General features: G+C 38.8%; 1 protein-coding gene across 2 annotated transcripts in view; it reads left to right on the top strand.

Annotated features, from left to right (window-relative positions):
- CAP2 (CAP, adenylate cyclase-associated protein, 2 (yeast)) overlaps positions 1-19,824 on the top strand; it is a 68,777-nt gene that overhangs the window by 9,477 nt on the left and 39,476 nt on the right. For both annotated transcript variants that reach the window (XM_017808488.1, XM_017808489.1), the window contains 2 exons: positions 2,348-2,472; positions 6,013-6,113. In XM_017808488.1, the coding sequence (XP_017663977.1) occupies positions 2,349-2,472; positions 6,013-6,113 (225 nt within the window). In that variant the 5' untranslated portion in view covers position 2,348. The remainder of the gene's footprint in view (positions 1-2,347; positions 2,473-6,012; positions 6,114-19,824) is intronic.

Here is a 19,824-nt window from a genome sequence, read left to right as displayed (position 1 = left end):
GTTTGTTTGTTGGTTTTTTTTAATGAATTTATTTTTCAAACAGAATAGTATACATTTTCAGTATAAAGGAAGAACATTGCCAGCAGGTCAAGGGAGGTGATCCTGCCCCTCTCCTCAGCCCTAGTGAGGCCGCACCTGGAGTTCTGTGTCCAGTTCTTGGCTCCTCTGTACAAGAGATACATGGACCTACTTAAGCAGGTCTAGCTGAGGGCCACAAAGATGATTAAGGGACTGGAGCATCTCTCTTATGAGGAAAGGCTGAGGGAGTTGAGCCTGTTCAGCCTTGAGAAGAGATGACTGAGAGGGGACCTCATCAATGTCTATAAGCATCTGAAGGGAAGATGCCAAGAGGATGGACCCGGGCTCCTCTTGTGGTGCCAAGTGATAGGACAAGAAGCAACAGGCAGAAACTGATGCACAGGAAGTTCCACCTGAACATGAGGAAGAACTTTTTTACTGTGTGAGTGACCACACACTGGAACAGGTTGCCCAGAGAGGTTGTGGAGTCTCCCTCACTGGGGATATTCAAGAACTGTCTGGACACAATCCTGTGCCATGTGCTCTAGGATGACCCTGCCTGAGCAGGGAGCTTGGACCAGGTGACCCACTGTGGTCCCTTCCAACCTGGCCCCTTCTGTGATTCTGTGATAAGCAAAGAGAGCCTCTCTGAATTTTGACAGTGTTTGTCTGCATGCTGTCTAGTGTCATCCTCTTTTGGGGTTTTGGTTTTTCATTTCATTTAAATAGGAAAAACCCATAAATTTCAGACAAAATTCTCATGAAGAGGGTTCTCCCGAGGGTTTCTCGCTGTAAAATCTCCTGCTTCACTTTTAGGTCAAACCTCATTATATTTATAGGGTAAAGTCTGAAAGTCCCGCCTTGTTTGACAGGCAGCATGACTCAGCACAAGAGCTCTGCATGTGTTTCTACATTAGTCCTAGTAACTAATCTCCTCTCACATTTAAATTTTAAAAATAAAAATACTATTATTTTTTATTAATAAGAATTATTAATACTAGTTTGTAAGTAAAACCATTTCTTTCCATGCTACTTTACTTTTTAATTGTAACATTTAGGCATTCTCCACTGGCTCTGGGGACACTGTAGCAGCAATGTTTGTTTTGGTTGCTAAGTGTTTCATAGTGTTGCAGTCTATTGGAATTTACTATTATGCTTTAATATCTTAAAAGTACTAGCACTTTTAGCAGGCTCTTCTTTAGGAACTGGTACATTTACACATATATTCCGGGTATGCCTAAGCTTTCTAGTCTACAAGTCAAACGGGAATCAACCACAAGGTAGTGGTGCCAGAGAGCCTCTGACTACCTGCTTGCCCCAGCTGGGGATGCAAGTTCTGCTGCTGCTCCTACTTCTGCACATCCCAGTGCTGGGCAGGAGATGCAGCCTAGTGTGGGAGCTGGCTTGGAACTGTTCTCAAGGATCACGTTAATTAAATGATAGGGGATTTAAACATAGCTTTATCTTTGCTTATATAACTCGTTCTCACTCTGGATTGTATATAGCACTTTTTTCCCTGAGAGATTGGCCAGTATTCAAAAATGTCAATGCCTACACTGCTTCACATGTAAGAGAGCAGATAATCACATTGTAGGGATAGAAGTAATGTGTGAGTTGTTAAAAATTTAACCTAATTTCTATTTAATTTTAAATCAACAGCGCTGTAGCAGTACTGCACAAGCAGGCCTCTGGATTTTTTTTTCTTTCCAAAGGTTAATTAATGCTTGATTCAAAAAACTTGGAAAAACACTGATTCATATACTTACCAGAAGAATAAACACTTCAGTCAAGTGACTGAGGCTTACTGCAAAGCATGAAAGACTGAGACAAATTTCAGAATGTACCTTTTCAAGAATCAGGGAGTATACATTTAAAGTCTTCCTTTCTGTCAAGTATTAATTGGGTCTGTACTTTTCGCCTCTGTAAATGGTTGATGCAAATCACTGTAGACACAACTTTTAACCAGTTATTTCTATAACTGTTTCAGTCATCTCAGTATCTGACTGGGAGCATACACATACATTTGTCATAAATTATCCACAGGCAGACTTGCCAAAGCTACACTAGCAATGGCTTGAATCTACTATTTACAATGAAAAAACAGAGCTAGGTTTTGGTCATATTCTCTGTTGACAAAGAAGCAAGGTACCCTATGTCAGCTTCATCACTGCAAATGCTTATCTGTCAGAAAGACAGTACTTAAAAAATATGAGTTTTACCATAGAAGTTTATAAAAGAAAAAGCCAGAAGGTGAACAGAACTGTAGCATGAAGTGTGGACTTTATTTACAGGGGTCTAACACTGTTTCTATCCTTTATGATTTTTTCAGAATGGCAGAGACTCATGGTTTGATGGAGAGATTGGAGAAAGCAGTGACTCGACTCGAATCATTATTTTCCAATTCACATAGGTCTGGTGGAATGGAGTGTGATGGCATCAATGGAGTCAATGGAAGTAAGTCTGTTTTTTTGAAGTACCATCTCTCTGTTATTTAAAAATTGCAAGTAGTGCATGTGTTTGTCTTCTAAGAGGAAGTGCCATCCCACTCGTTGCAAATTCTATATTAATATAGCCTAGAGAATTCAAGATTTGACTGTTTCTGAAATATACTGTCCATATCTCAAGCTTTATTACTCTTTCCATCTTAGCATTTATATTGCTGTAAATAACTCACCAGATGAAAATGTCTACTTGAGCCCAGTTAGCAGAAGAAATGAGACATCCCCAAAATTTACAGCAGAAATATTTCTGTAGAGGTCACCAATATAAACACAGTGTTTATTTGCCAGCTCTCTCTGAATTTCACAGTGCAGACCCACTTCATTTAATTGTTTAATACCCTTAATCCAATATGAGTTTGTTCATAAGCATTTGCTTGCTAAGGACTGCTACACATCCCTGGCCTTACGTTGCTGTCTCTCGAACTCTGTTTTCTCAAGTGGATCTCCAAAGCACTACATTGAAGAATATACCAAAAAAAGTCTGTTTATTCACATCATATCACCAAGTCATATTTTTTCACTCCTTAATTTTTTGTTGTTTCTGAAATTTATTGGATAAATAACCCTATAAACATGGCAGCTCCAAATTCGATTGAATAGAGGTGCCCTTTCCTTTCTCCAGAGCTTGTTTTTTCATCTAGAACCCCGACATATATCTCTTTATTAGCTTCATGTCCTTTGCTTTCTGTATTCCTTGGCCCTTTTGTGCATTCTCCAGAGAAGAGTGCATCCCAGCACAGACTCAGCTGCTGTACAGAAGCTGCAGAATGCAAAGAAAGTTGCAGGCAGCTTCCTTTACTGACACAGCAGCAAGTCAGTGTGTGAGCTGCTTCACTGTCCTCTCTGCCAGCCCTGACCCAACAACATATGCGAGAGACCTTCCCCACACTTACATGTGCCATGGGCCTACGCACTGGCAGCTGCTGTGGAGCAGCTGACAGAGAGCAGCATGTTCCTGTGGCAGGAGGGGAGCATCTTCCAGCAGGCTTCCATAGCAGAGGAGTTAGCTAGTCACAGGAAGCTGGAGTAATGAAATGTTTAAAGCCCAGAGAAAACCTAGACAGCTAGTAAACCAAAGCAAAGTCATGGAGAAATACGATCCATGTGCAAACTGACAAATAAATCAATCACTACTAGGAGATGTACATTTCTCAAAAATACAGACTTCAATTCTATAGTGAGTCTATTTAGGTGTATCTCTCTATTTATCCAGAGCTCAGTATTGCAAACCAGGTCTGCTTCAGAACAGGAGATAACTCGCCATGTGAGGTACTTCCATGAAAACTGTTTATATTCTTGACCTAACCTAAGAGCTCAGGCAGGTGAAAAGATATACTCCTCGGGGAAGCAGAGGCTTAAAATCCCAACAGATCCCTAAAAGACACTAACTGACAAACCTTGTTGGAGTGAGATTATAAAACACACCCACTGGGAGACTGCGGTAAGAAGCTGAGATGAGCAGCACCATGGGGCGCTTGCCAGCCTGCACCACATCTTCAGGCAGAGCTGTCTCACACGGGGACTCAGGAATTAGCTTTTGCTTGTGCAGTTAGGAAAGTCTTCAGCTTGTGTGACTGATACGCCTACAGCGCCACGAACGCTGTTCTGTATGCCCGTGTTACTGTGCCTCTGTGGAGGTTCACATGCCCTCCACAGCCACTGCAGAGTAAAGAGTCTTACAGGTCTCTTTTCTTTTCCTCCATTAAAACTGACACTCAGCCAGAGCATGACCTTTTTTAAATCTCTAGTGGAAATGGAGATATATTGCTTTCTTCTACCATGCCCCCCCTGCCCTAAAAGACCAATCCATAGTTAGAATTATTTAGAAAAAAAACCAACTTGACTTTTCAGTTAATATGTTTTCAGAAACAACAAAATAACGAGGAGGACGGGAGACCTGTACGTTTACTGTTTTCCTAAATGGCATTACAACAGCAGGATTGCAAATAAATCATTCAATTGCTCTGCACAGCCTGCAGCAAATTCTAGTAAATGCTCCTGAGAGTTAGCTGTACTGAATAGGAAAAAATAGCATGGTTGCTTTCTAGTTTTGCATAGGACAATTGCCATTTGGTGAACTGCGATGTAAAACTCTGCTATAAAGTAAAAGGTTACAGTGATTCTTTTGAAAACATACACAGATTTTGACAAAGAACATAAATGGGCTTTCAGAAGCATCTTCACCACTAAAACCTTTTGTATACTGGGTCATTTGAGGGGTTTGCATACAAACACTTAAAATGGAAGAACGCCCAGAAATTCCTAGAATTATAGGTGAATGACATCAAGAGAACAAAAGGAGCCTCGAAATTCCACCTAGCTAAGTACATTTTCTTTTTCACACAGACCACTGCAAACTCCAGTTGCCAGAGCCTGTCTTTTTTTCTGTCAAGGAGCCAGATGACTCTTGTGGAATAAAGAAGGCTTTCAAAGATTATGAATTTGGACACAATTGTCATATAGTGCCAGAAGGTTAAAGCAGATTTTTTGAGTAAAGCCTGGTACCTCTTCAGACCAATCTTCGGGCTTCATTAATAAGGGAGAGAGACTGGGAAGAATTTTAACCTTGATCCCTCAGATCCTACATATGCCATAAATTCACCTGTGTGTCACTCATGCTGTATCTGGCAAAGGTTCTGAGGCATAGACAAGACATGAGGCTATGTCAGGGAGTAAAGGGAGGGCTGGGAGGCATCCAAGGAAAGATTATTTTTGCTATCTCAACAGGTACACAGAGTCATGTAGAAGCTAGGAGCATAAGATATTGAGCCTTGTCTGCATTTTCTGAGTGTCCACTTTATCAGGAAACTGCTCTGTACACCATATAGAAAATAGCAGTTTTATTCCTGTAATGTTAGACTGTATAACACATATGTAGTCTATGAGATATGTCATCTAGAAGACTTGTTTGAGCTTTCTTTGTCCGGTGACGGTTTCATAAGGTGAGATGACAAAACAGGAGATTACAAAGCCACATCTCACTGCACAAGTCTTATGTCAACTCATTCTAAAGACTTTCTTCCTGGAAATGGAATGGATTGCTATTCAAAGCCAACAAACAGTACAAAGACCTTCAGGAATGGGTGGGTAGTATAAAAATAGTTGTTGATTGTGGTGCAGATTCGTTTTAAGGGATAATACTTTAACAGGAGAATTTTGTTAAGACAATAATACTTCTCAGGTCACTAGGCCTTTGAAGGGCTGAGAAGTGTTTATTTTAGCACTTGTCATTTTAAGACAAACACTACATTGTACACAGTAAATTCTCATCATGTTTCTATTCAAGTTCTACCAAGAGCAAGATTTTTTTTTATTTTCTAGCTAGGATAAAAAAATAATTATACATCCATTTTCAGTGACTTCACCAATCAGAAATGAAGTTACAGCAATCTCCTCTGTTTCTATGGTATATTTCCTCCACCTATTACACAGGAATGTCCTATGCATTATGTACTTTATGAACCCATTGTAATGGAATTCTTTTCTTTTCTAGGCATAGCACCATACGTTGAAGCCTTTGATAGGCTGCTGAACGGAAGTGTTGCGGAGTTTCTCAGGTACAGCAAGATTCTTGAAGGTGACGTGAAGACACATGTGAGTATTTACTCAGATTTTCTTCTGATGATAGAAGTACACAAGTCTTGGAATCTGTGTGATCAGCCTTGATTTACAAGTAGAGTAGAATCTTAATAGCAGAATTACCTCTGAATTATTAATTCTTCTAGTAGTAATAGTCTGGCATAACACACTGAGTACAGTTGGTTCAGGAAGGACAAAAGGTTGATAAGAAGAGATTGCTTGCCTGTTACAGCACCAAAAGTTGAAGACTTCTCAGTCACAAGCAATCTGAATTGTCACATTGGCTGCTAAGCTCTTTGCATGACAGGGACACAACTGAGAACATATGTCAGCAAATGAGTAGCAAACACTAGGTGAGCCCAAGCAATGGTAGCTTCCTGTGGTTGTTTTCTAGTCATGTATATCATCATTACAGTTAAAGCAGAGATTTTGTTCTTTTGACTGTTTGTTTTTAATACTTACATCTCTTTCATTTGGAACCATATAGCAAACTAAAAAATTAGTATGTCATCCATTTAAATGACCCATTTTTTACTACATATGCTACGGTAAGGAAGTACTATGCTGTCATTTTCATGATGAAAATACTTCCTAACTTTATGAACCTCCTGTGATCAGAACTTGTGTTTTTCATTTTATTTTTTAAGCTAGTCTTCTCTAAAACCGGTGGTGATAGAATGACAAGGAATGGACTCATCTTACAAGCAGCTTGCCGATATAGATTTTGGAAAAAAACCCCGCCCCACACACAAAAGAGCCAGCATCAGTTTGAGCTGAATCTGAAGGAGTGTGAAACTTTTGACTCCTAGTAGGTCCATGCCACCCGGCCTTTCTCTGTACAATTCTCAGTGGATTGCAGCTGCTGCTCCACGTAACAAACACTGTAGCGAGAAAAACATGCAGTCCTACAGCCTACCGGGATTCATGTTGCAAGGCCAACATAAATATTCTTCAAGACAGCCAAAGCAACCAGCCTACTCACAGAGCAGGATGACTGAATTATTCTTTGAACTGTGTTTTTTTTCTATGGTGTTATATGTTCTTGTTTGTAGGGCAGAATTACTGACCTAGTTAGGCCTAGGAAACAGGAGGAAGTAAGGAGATCAAGGAATTCTAGAGGATCTTTGTGTTTCTAAGGAAATGCTGCACTTCCTTTTTATTTGAAAAAGCCTGAACAATTATACTATAAGCTACAATGTATGTACTTTGTTCTTCAGAGAAATTAGGGAAAATTAATAAATGGGGCTGGGAGGGGAAGAGGAGGAATTATCAACCTGACTAAGCAGAGGATTGCTCCCTGGAAAGGATCAGTTCTAACTTGGTTATTGCATTCATTAGACATCATTATTTTGAAGTTGATTTTTCAACAGTTTAGATCTGAGTGATCCAGAAATAGCCTTAGTACCAACACTAAGCAGGGAAAAGTATTGCATTTAACATTCTAAATGACTAAAACCTTTTTAATATACACTATCTGTAAATGTTTAAATCAGTAAATGTATTAATTTATGCATTTGTCACTATTTGATACTCATAATTGAGTCCACATAAAAGATTATTAATAATTTATCTGCCATGTCTGTGAATAGTCCCTAGCATATTGTTGATGATAGTGTAATGCAAGCTGTGATAAAGGAGTATTTGTTAGGACTATGAGCTTAGACATTGCGTTAGCTTTCCTTACATAAAGAAACCGGTGATTCTGATTGCAGCCTACTAAATATTCTGAAATCTTAGATTCTGAATTTACAACATGGAGCAGACTGTGGTTGCCTTATGCTCATGCTTATCACTGAAGCAACATCTGTGCTTTACCTTAACAAGTGGAACAAGGAGTATTTTTCTTCTGGGTGTCTTATAGACCATGTGTCCCTCAGCATTATACTTGCAGCTGCTGTCTCTTTCACATAATGAGCTGAAGGGAAGGTTGTATTTTATTTCAAAAAACACCTGTTGCCTTGAAAAACCTCACATACCTGACAGACCAGAATGGTAATATGAGAGAAAGAGAGACTTCATATTATGCTAAAGAAATGAGGGATTTAACATGTTGTGTTTTGTGCTGATTGCCGTAATGATTGTGTGGTTTGTGTTCCTGGCAAAAGGAAGAATACAGACGCAACTAATATCTGTTGGGGAGCCTCATTCCAATTTTTTCAGCGTGCTGTACTCTAAATAGTCTATTGAAAGAGAACAAAATAAAATAATAAAAAAAGAACTAATAGCTAGCTCCTGGCTTTGTTAAACACAGCAGCATAGTGAATTTTACGAAGATCAGTTTATCAGAGTTCTGCTTAGACTCAATCTTGAGAGCAGCATATTTCTCATTCAAATTACAGTACCTGCAGTGGTGGATCTCTGAGGTCAACTGCATTGAAGAAATGAACCACTTTTTAAAAGACAGAGAGAATGGCTAGGGTTTTTACATAGTCTATTTAAAACAAATTACCCTAAACAGCTGAGATGCTTTCCCTGTCCTGTCACTGGGGAATAAAGATCCAGTGATTATATGGATATTTCTATGAAATACAAAGCCCCCTACAGGCACAAATTTTATGGAACCACTTTCTGCTGTCCATGTCGTAACTAACAGAGAATGTGAAGTCAGTGACTAACAGTGTGGCAGGACTGCTACCAAGCAGGTGTCTTTGGCCTGACATACCAGTGAGAGGAAGCTGTCACCAACTATTAAGGTTATAACAGCCCTGAATCTGACTCACCGTATGTGCCAACACCAAACCGTTCTTCTGTCAGAACGAGGGAAATTCAAAATCAGTATAAACCAGTTCTTTTCTGCCCAGCTGAGAGCACCGTCCCGTTGCTTTGCCCACCTGCATCCAGCACTGCAGAAAATGTGCCAAGGATGACAAAGAGCTGCTTGTGGAAGACATGGTCTACCTTCAGATTGTGTCCCAATGAGGAAGGTGGTCAAGCAGGTTTGATGGGCTCTTCTCCTTGTCAAAGCAAAATTTTAGAAGGCCAAGGAGCAGGTTTTTGTGATGTGTTTATTATGAGCTTCTTCATGTTGTTTTTGTTTAAGTGATAACTCAAGTGGTGGAATACTTTGGCTTGAGTTTGAATAATGTACCAGATCAGACATCACGATAAGAAGAGAATGTACTAGTTCTATAAAAGAAAGATAGATAATGTAACATTTCCATATTTTAGTATTTTATGTGGGACAGAGCAGAGCATAATTACAGCCTTCTGTCAAAAACATAAGCTAATACTTGCCTTTCTTTTACTTGTTTATTTGTAAAAACCTTTTAACCTACCAACCCCACCAGTTGAAAGAACAGATTGTCTGTGTGATTCAGTTATGTTCCCTCTTCTCTCATCCAAGCTATTTAGCTTGGAATGGAAAACTTTAAAAAATATGGATGTCTTTTCCCTCCTCTCTTCCATCAGCTTGCAGCTGCTGAAATGCAGAGCTCAGAGAAGCAACCACCTTGGAACATTCAGAAATGAAATGGCTGTTGGTTCGCTTGCTCACTTATTGGGAGAGAGTTGAGATGCAATTCATTACATATATGACTACACGAACAAGGAAGCACAGAGAAGCAATTCATAGCACATTATCTAATCTACAGGGGTTCTTTCTGTGCATGCACTGATTTCTTTTCATGATGAGCAGAGAAAGCAATATTCACCCCACAAACGTTGGTCTTATGCACATAACCACAGAATTTCTCTCCTTGTCTATTACGTGAAAGCAATGACATTCTTCTCTTCTTCTTCTGGGTATAGTCCATGTAAATATAAACAGACAGCTGAAATGAGATGTCTTTTATGAGGTATATATACACTTTGCAAAGTGCTGCTCCAGTTTGGCCTATCAGTGAAGTTAAAAAATCCTAGCTGCCTCTTTTTTTTCCAAAGAGTATTTAGGACACATGAAATAGCTGCACGGTGCCTTTTCATATGACAGATGTCAAAGAATTAGTCAATGACGTTCATAGCCCCAAACTTTGAACAGGATGTGCTGCTGTCTGTGCTACACCAAAAAAAAACCACTTTTGCACTTTATCTTAGCTAATCTAAATGCAGACTATCAAAGCCATTATTTGACTGATTCCTCATTAACAAGGCGATTTGCTTACAGGGCAACAGAATGCACAAGTGTACTCTCGTGTTCATCCTTTGTGCTCAGAGGCTGTGTGGTTTTAGGCATTGTGTTGAAAGTTGAATTAGAGCTCAGAGAGGAGGATGATGTCAACATGCCCAGAGAGAAGCTTGTTGTCAGGCTGCCTTTGCGTTTCTGTGATAGGTATTTTCTGCTACATGAAATAAACACCAAACCAAGTAGCTGCTGCAGGACTGGGAAAAACATATGACAATACATAAAAAAGAAGACAAACATTTTTTACAGCATATAAAATGCAGTCAGCTGAAAGAAAGAGACTAAGCGTAGAAAACGGTAGTGCTGTCCAATAAAAGTGAAAATAAAATTACATCATCGACCAAAAAAAGCAACCTTGGAAATCTATCAGTGTTAAAGTTGATTTTGTAATGCTAATTCAGCTGTATTTCTCACCCTGTATATGTACTATGAGATCCTTCATAACCTAAGCAATAAAGAATGTTCACTTGAATAGGATAAGAAAGGTGGAAATGCATTATACACAATGTAGCCAGGTGCCTAACCCAGAAAAAAGTAACATTTTTAGGAGTTTTACAACCTTTGATTGCTCTCTTCCGAAGGACTACTACTGGTGTGGTCTAGGGATTGAATCTGGCTTTCAAAACAGGCGGGATTTATTGGGTCAGGTGTAATGGGTGTGCAGACATGGTTGCATCTGTCTGGCTTTAAGACACCTGGTTGGGAATAAAGATGGCTCCTTATCATGAGGAACCTGTCCATTGTGAGTCTAGAACAACACCCCCTGAAAGAGTGGGAGTTTTTCCATTCATTTTGATGGGAGCTGGATGAGTTTCTTGACAATGACATTGCAGTGCATACCACTTGCTTTTCCTATTATTTAAAAAGGCAAGGAGGAGACAAAAGTCAAACAGACAGTATTGAAAAATACAACACCGTGGTGGCCAGTTCTGGGCATTTAGTTGTGTATTGCTGGCATGAAAAATATACACCTATAAATTTAGGGAGGTGGTGGTGGGAATATATAATGAGAACATTCCATATGGCATTTTCTCAGTCAGAAACATAAGAAATCAGAAACACAAACACTCAATGCTGTCAAGAGTTCTTCATAACCTGTTTTCATGGGGCTTCTTTGCATATGGAGTAGTTCCTGACTAAACCCATGAGTAGTTGATTTCAAAGTACTGCAGTTGATCAGGGACCATTTTAGGCCAAGGTATAAAATGGTTGCCCCCTAAAAGCAGGGATAATATCTGTGTGTGTTTACCCAGTACAATGGCATTTTCTGATCTCCCAAGGATGCGAGAAAAGGTATCCAAATGATTTGTTTGGGAAACCTTATATGCAGTGAGAAACCAAAGAAAAATCCATCATGTTTGTCCAAGAAAATGTTAGATAACTTGCTCACATGGAAAAAAATTCTGATTGTGAAGGGCTCTTTAATTGACCAGATGAATTCAGCATAATATATTTAAGGTCCATGTTTTACCAATTAATTTAACTAATGATTGCAGCAATTAATCAAGGTATACATTATATTTTCAGCCATTTGAAGTCAAAATCAGAACTGATCATATGCTTAACTCATGCTAGTTTTGCTGCCCTCTAAATTTTTTCCTTGAAGACCTTTAAGAGCAAATGCAAGTCAACTGGCAGGAAACCACTTTTTCTTAGTGGTTTTCCAGGAGAAGTAGGTGTAGACTAGAGGCATAATTGTCCCACAAGTTGAAAGCCACTGCATCAGCTTAACTAAAAATCATAAAGTGATAAAATTACATGGCTAAATAAGCTAGCTAAATGACAGATAGCTTTAATATGTGGACCAGCTGCACTCACAGCCTTAAGTATGGTGTGAGAGGGTCTCCACAAGCCTGTTGCAAAGCCATTGTGTAGGACACTTGCTAGTGTAAAGTCAGGAGAAACTTGGTAGGGAGGATTGGAGACGTGGAGTTGGCAAGGTCCACAAGGAAGCCTTGGTAAGGTAAAGGGACCTTTACTTTTCCCTCTGATTCAAAACAGCTAGGATTTAGAGAGCATAGGTCCAGTCATATCAGGCACTTGGCCTCAGAACAGTGAGGCCAAGTTGTGAGGCTGTTGTTCTCACAACAGTGATTTTCAGTGAACCACTGGCAAATTACACTATCTTCATCCACCAGAAAAAACAAGACAGAGGAGTTATAAAACCGAGAAAAGATCCATTAGAAAAACCAAGACAGTATCCTTACAATTGTCATCAGCACTAATGTCTTGTGACTGAAAATTCTTTTTACTGGTGCTCATGGTTCTTATTTTTCTTGTGAAGAATTATGATTTTTTCAAGTTGGAGTAGTAAAATTGTATAACTCCATTTGTTTCGAGCTGAGAAATATGCACCCATGAATGCTTCCCCCCCCCCATTTTTTTCTGTTTTGGGACACACATCTCACATGCTTGATTGATGTCATTTGTTGCTACAGGCTCTGAGCAAGTCTTTTATTAATTTTCAGTCTCATTCTTTCTGAAGAGCACGTGCACACTCTTTTCACTCATCTGCCTCCCCATCCCTGACCTGATTTTATTTTGCTAGTTGGAGGTTGCAACAGTTTTGAGTGTATAGAAATGCTGGGCTTGGAAACTGAGAAGGCTGTTCATTGTAGTCAGCAAAAAACCAAACAATGAGCTCAGAATCTGGCTCTTCAGTCAGTTTCTAGTAAAAAGGAGTTCAGTGAATAATGAGAATTAAGCCACAAGGGAAACCAATGTGCGGTTTGAATGTTGTTTTAAATAAGCTGGGAGTGCTGTCAGGAGTGATGAGGGTATAATGTGGCCACAAATGTGCATTGCCTCTTTTTATCCCGTATGAATTGCATGATCAATATATTCACATCTGTGAATATTGAAGAGTCCATTAGACTAGATTAAACCATAAGACTGTCACTGCTAACTTCTTTTAGTCTATTGACGTCCATAAATTGAACTATATATTTCCACAATTAATCTGAACTACAAAGGAGTTTAAGTATTGCTACATAGTTTCATAAGTTTAATTGTATGTTTTATTCTAAATCCCAGAGATATAATGAAAAGATTCATTAAGGATTTTTAGATAGATCTTTGAGGCTGACATATTTCTTCCTCGTTGCTTTAATACATGTTCTGTTTAAAAAACCACCTTAGTTCAGATCTGATTTTCAGTCATATCACTGTGTACCATAGGTAAGCACCTTGCCTTTCAGAGGGGCTGAGGCTCCCTCTACAAGTACACACAGGCTTTTGATATTTAACACCTCTGAAAAGAGAAACATAGTTCAGGTGGGAAGAAATATTAAATATTATTATAGATGTCTGAGGTTTAAGTTATGAACTTATTTCCATGTTAGCAAATTTTGATTGGGGCCTGGGATTCTTCTAAGGTGATAAAAGTGAAAGTGAATTTACAAGGAGACAGGTTTGGTGCTGTGAGCCTTTGAGTTACTTTTGGGGAGCTCAGTGGGACTACATGAAGAATGAGGTGCGTGGGCAATGTCACCAGTTGTCTTGAAGTGCATGAGAGGCAGAACAGTCTTTTCAATATAAGAACCTGTTTGTCCAAACTTTCTCTCCAAAGTTAGTACAATTTCTTAGAAATGAATGGGTCTCCAGTCTTTGTATCAGGCAATTTGGTATTTGTCACACAAAGTCAAGAAATCTGTTCCTCAGTCAAGTGCTCAGTGAACAGTGCTAGAAGAATATTTAGGACAAGTGCTGTAATCTTTTTAATTTACAGAGATACGCATCTGAACTGCTTAGAACTTGTATATGTTAAACTGGGGACACACGAATGACATCCTAAAGCCTGTGAAATCATAAGGTCTTTTCTGAAATTTCCTCAGCATGGATTTGGGTCTTCACTGAGAAGGGCTTCTGACAGAATAGCTGGGGATAGGGAGTGGGGCTGCTTAATAACAGGCCTCAGGGGCAAAACAACCCATCAGAGAAATAACCAGAGTGCCTGCAGCCAGTGCAGCAAAAGATTGTTTGTACAGATCACAGTGAGACCTGTGGGTCCCCAAGATCTCTGTGGTTGTCCAATGTGCTGGTTTACAGGATATGTTCCGTGGAGGAAATGTAGGTTTGCTTTTCCTCAGGGAAATGAGGTCTTTCCACAAATAGTTCCTTAACACAGGCAACCAGGTCCTCCAAAGGATTCTGAGCTCAGATGTCCATGAGGAAAAAAAAAGGAACCTGAATTTTAAAACTGTTGATCTTAATAAAAACCAAAGCTTGGACTTCATTCTTCAGTACATGGTATGTGGCTCCTGTTTATTTAAAGAAGTAATGCACACTTTCAGAGATACAGACTGTAGCTCCAAGTAATAGTAGAAACTAGAAAATTTGAAAGTGTGAGAAACTTTAATGTACTGCACTTTCTGTTCTTCAGTGAAATCCTGAACTGGGATGGGTTTCCTTTCTCACCTCTCTTTGAGAAACCTGTTTGCTTTTGTAGGCTAGTCAGCACAAAGAGCTAGAAGAGCTCTCTCAGGAAGACTGTGGTAAGCTTCCACGAATGCCTGTGCAGGTTGGGGTGCCACTACTCTTCCTAATACTGATTACAAAAAAAAGTTACATTTTGTTATTGCATAATCTTTGACACGTGATACAAAGAATATTCACATAATGATGTTAGTTTCATTTATTTCCACTGGAAAAAAGCCAGCAATAGTGGCCTAATATAGATTTTAGTGATGCTTCCTCTGCACTGTATAAAAGCAATTCCTTCTTATGATGTTTTTATGTTTGTTTTTAAAATGTTTGGCTCTTTTTGTCAGTCATTTGTTTCTATGATTATCACTAATTACACATTATAAGGCAGAAAATGTTATCACAAATCCCCGCACAGCTGACAAAGCATTTTGGGCATGTCCAGTCTATAGATAAGCACCAGGGACTAGGTGCTTAAACCTAGATCAGATGTTGCAATGTGCCAATAGCATCTTTTACTTCTACTGATGTTGAGGCTTTTAAATGTGTGCTGTGCAGTGAGACAGCTTTGAAATCTCTTAGCAGGCTACTGACTCTTTGCAGAAGACAGCAGTCTGCAATGTAAATGGCAAACTTGAATTCTTGAACATTTTCAAAACTGTTCAGAAAGGTATTGAAAAAAAGCCCCACTACTTTAGTCTCTAAATAGGCATCTTCATTAATGTGTGGACTATTTATTTTTACATAGAGTTCTCGGTATTTTTCTATGCTGAATTTTCTGGAATCCCTAACTATCAGTACGTTACATCTGGTTTTGGAACTTCCATGTAAAAGTTGAAATGAACAGAGGTCAAGAGAGTTGCAGATTTTTCGCTGTTGAAAAACATATTCATGAAGAGTTTGTGAATCTGGAAGACAAAAAAGCAGCCTGAGCTTTAGGAGAGCATCAGCTGGTCAACAGCTTTGGTCTGGACTTGTTCTTCTTCTCTAATGGATAGCAAAGGTTATTTGAGACATTTTTGGTGAATACAATCTCCTATTGCTTCACTTGGCAATAATCAGTAGCCACAATGGCCCTAAAGCCAAATATTTATATCTGTTTGAAACAGTGACAGATGAATTGACTGCTTCTGCTACCGATATTAATAATTAATTATTTAACAAAGCTGACATTTTTGACAGTATTCATTAGGTTTCAAAGTTAACAGTCCCTTGAGATCAATCAGAAAAATTCACGTCATTTAAAACTGAGAGAGTTTAGAGGCAATTCTGGAACACTGGCAAATTTTATTGGTGCAAAAGATGCAGAACCTGTTTACCCAAGGCAATAATATTGTAATTAATGTAAAACCAACTGTTGTGGCTTTAGATATCCCTTTACTCCAGTACATCTGTCCAGTTCATGTTTCATGTGGAGAAGTAAAATGGCAGTAACAATTTACCCCAAACAATTCTATCCACCTGTCTTACGTCATTAGCACTGAAAGATCTTTATGACCAGTATGGTTTTAGCTCCACCAGATAAGAACTCTGAGTGGTTTAAGTCAAAGTCAAACTTACTAAAAGGTAAAGTTAATGAACCTAGATACAGATGCTACTCTTAAATAACAAATAAGTAATATTTACTAGCACTGTGCACACTTACATGACACAGTGTTTAATACACTGGTAGATATAAACGTCTAGAGAGACCAACACTGATACAATTGATAGCACTGAGAGAAATTTTAACAAAAATTCCCCAATATAGACATAGCCATGAAGGTTAAAAAACACTAAAAAAACCCCAGTAACAGAGGACAGCTGATTGGCAGTAGTCAAATGTATGTGTCTGAAAATAGAAAATATCTGGGGTGGCTTCTGGCTCTATCAAAATCAGTGGCAAATCTCCCTCTGACTTCAATTCTAACTTGAATTTCAACCCTGTTTTCTGCATGGACTGTTAAGAGAAAGGTGACAGGTTTTTTTCTTTCTTTCCTTTTCCAGTATAAAAAGTTCTCTGTTTGGAGAACTGCCACTAACTCTTCAGCTCTTGGTCCAGTTTTTTAAAAAACTGTATCAGCCAATGGGCTGTACAAAATAAATACCGTCTCTTTAGCAGGCCTGGATAGTTTCTATGGCAGCCCCTTATTTAATCGAAACTCCATTCTATTTCCATTTCTTTCCTCTCCCTTCAAGCCACCAGCCACTTCACCACTTTGCTTTGAAGAGGCTTTTGAAAGCAGAATGTAAAAGATAAACTGTTTCTCTTCCTCTGGCAGTGCTGTCCCTTTTAGAGAAATGCTGGGGTCTTTGCTCAAAACAGGGAAGCTCGATCTGTAGTTGTCATTTGCTGTCAGTCGTTGTGTCTTTTGCTAGACACAAAGGACTCAAAATTATTTATGTGGAAACTACATTTAGAACTCTGGATCACTAAATCCCAGATCTATTCCCTCATATCCTCTTTACTATTTGGTTTCAGAATAAAGACATTAAGTATATTTTGGAAATCAAAAATATATAGAACTGTATTTTGACTTGCAAATTATCACTGTTAAAGTTAGCATGTATATATATATATATATATATATACAGATGTGTAGTATTCTCCAACAACAGAAGTCCAGGGGATTCTGATATTTACATTGTGCTTTTCAGTGCTATGACTGAGGAAATATGGTATTAAATACAATAGCATTTGACAAATTTAATATTATGAGGTCAATAGGGTAATTTTCATGATTGAATGTCATTAGGAAATCCTATGTTTGTTTCTCTTACTTCTATTTAGTTTTATTATTTTTTCAAATACTCAATTTACATGTAACTTGAGATCTGAATGCATGTGCCTGTTTGTTCTTGTAGTTTGCCAAGCTGTTGTCACATAAATAATATTTATATTTTTTGTTGCTTGGATACCATAGTGCTGGTCAACTTAGATTGAATAGAACATTGAAAATGAGAGACAGATCCTAAAATCACATCTGCTCAGGAGAACTGCAATTTTCCAAAGCAAACTGGTAGTTTAAGCTTCAAGTTCAGTGCATCTACATCTACTCAATCTGAAAGTGCAAGTCTGGATGAAATCTGTACTCATGTTCCTTCAAACAGGTCAGAAGCATTGTCTTCATTAAACATCTCTCACAGAGCCTCTGGCAATTTTTCAAGCAGTGGCTTCTGGGAATTATCAGAAGTTGGCATTATATTGTGGCAGAGAAGGTTAAACCAGTTGCTATTAAAAACGTGATTTGTAAGTAGGTATGATTCGTCCATTAACTTCTGGAGGCTTAACTGGGAAGAGGTCTGTCTGTGCTGCTACTGCAATGGTGACAGAGGGGTCACTGCCACAGGTTTCCACAGGCATGGAATTGGGCTCTCATGGCATACGTGTCAGACTTCAGCTCTTCCAGCCATATCAGTCACCTAAGTCAGCTGTCAAATACACATGAAGTAAAGGATTAAGATGCCTTATTCCACAATTTACTGGTGGGGAAACCGGGGTGGTGTATGGAACGCCACGTGGTCCTGGCATTCAGGTCACAGCGATCTCCTCCAGCCTCTGGTACAAACTGCTAAAAGCAGAGTAGGAAATGCTTTAATGAACTTGCTTCCTTCCTCATCTGAGGAATCTGTTTGATGATTGATGTGTCCATGCATAATACCAAGAATGCCAAAAGGATTACCCAGAGTTTTCAGATGTTAGTTATCTGTTCCTCCAAAATATGTGCATTTTTGTCTGCAGAGAGATGTGTGCGAGTTTGTGGTCTACTCTGCTGTGATAAATTTGCTCATGATTCCTATGCATTTTTGACACTCAGGCTTCATTACTGTAAATCAGTATAACTGAATGAGTTTCAGCTGATTTGTTCTGTGGCAGTCTTTTGGCAGAGCTCCACAAGTTGTTGAGAAAAATCCTCCCTGCTCCATTTTCACTCATTAGTGAGTATGGGTATGGGGGTCTAATGAAAGTGTCATCTCCCTCTAAAAGTGTAGTGCTCTCTGCTTAGTTACACAGCCTGCCTACTAAGCAGAAGGAGGTAGCAATGAAGTGTCACGTTTCAAAGACTATAAGAAAGAACTGGAATGGTGATGGACTGAACTAATGCATTCTTAATGAGAAGAAGCTCTTCTAGTACTTTGATGGGATGCATGGAAAGAAGTACTTCATGCTCAGAAACAGTGAAACTCTGAAAGCTATTTTTAAAGCTGTTGCAGAAAGAAGGAAGTAACTGTGGCAGAAGTCTCATAAAATTCTTCTTGTAAAATGCAAATACTGTGTTAGCATGATCCTTTGATTAAGATTTAAATTCAGAGGTGAGAGATGTAACTGCTCTGATCCCTACACAGTTACAAGCTTTTTGGACTGGATAGATTTTGGGCATACAGCACAAGCCTTGCGATCATTATCTAGTCCGCTGACCGCTGAATGTTTCCAACATCTTGTAATAAATTTTGGATAATAAAAAAAATGTAAAAAGCCACCCTTTAAATGTACCACATGTAACTCAAAAGAATGTTACCATTGGCTTGGGTGTCTTCAATAGCAGAATATTTCTTAAAGACAGCTCCTAGACATTTTGAGAAAGTGGCCTTGGCCACACTTTGCAGTAGTGGAGAAGGAGTAATACAAGTCTGGAGGAAAAGTGCATCCTGATTCCACATCCAACCATAGTTTTCACATCTGTCAGACAAGCATGTATAAGGCATACTCAAGGAATGCCAGTCTTTTAGGAACATCAGTGTGTGTCATCCAACAGTCTTGTCTCCAGCTCTGACTAAGTTCCAGTACTTCATCAGAAAGAGATGAACAATCAGACAAGAAACTAATTGTTACTGTATGCTCTGAGTGGAGAAAAAATTCCTGCTTGGCCTCCTTGAGCGACCACTGGGATCCCAAATGCATGTGTTTAATGCAGTGCAAACAAAGTGCCAGGCTCATTTTTCAAAACTCATTGATGTTACAGCTCAGTATATGTTCAAGAACTCAGTAAACAATCTTAACTTTCGATATCTAAGGACTCTTTACTCATGTTTATTATCTGTTTGATCAACATTTAAAGCTCTCTCTTAAAATAATTCTACCTCTTTATAGGAATTTGAAAGGTCTCTTCTGAACTTCACTTTTTGGATTGTTGGAAAGCTTCTAAATTTGAGACTATGTTTACTTATGACCCAGTTTTCAGACCTTTTCTTCATTCTCTATTA

This window comes from Lepidothrix coronata, unplaced genomic scaffold (assembly GCF_001604755.1).
Source record: "Lepidothrix coronata isolate B3197 unplaced genomic scaffold, Lepidothrix_coronata-1.0 Scaffold23, whole genome shotgun sequence".
Classification (NCBI taxonomy): Eukaryota; Metazoa; Chordata; class Aves; order Passeriformes; family Pipridae; genus Lepidothrix; species Lepidothrix coronata.
This window is presented reverse-complemented; position numbering and strand designations above follow the sequence as displayed.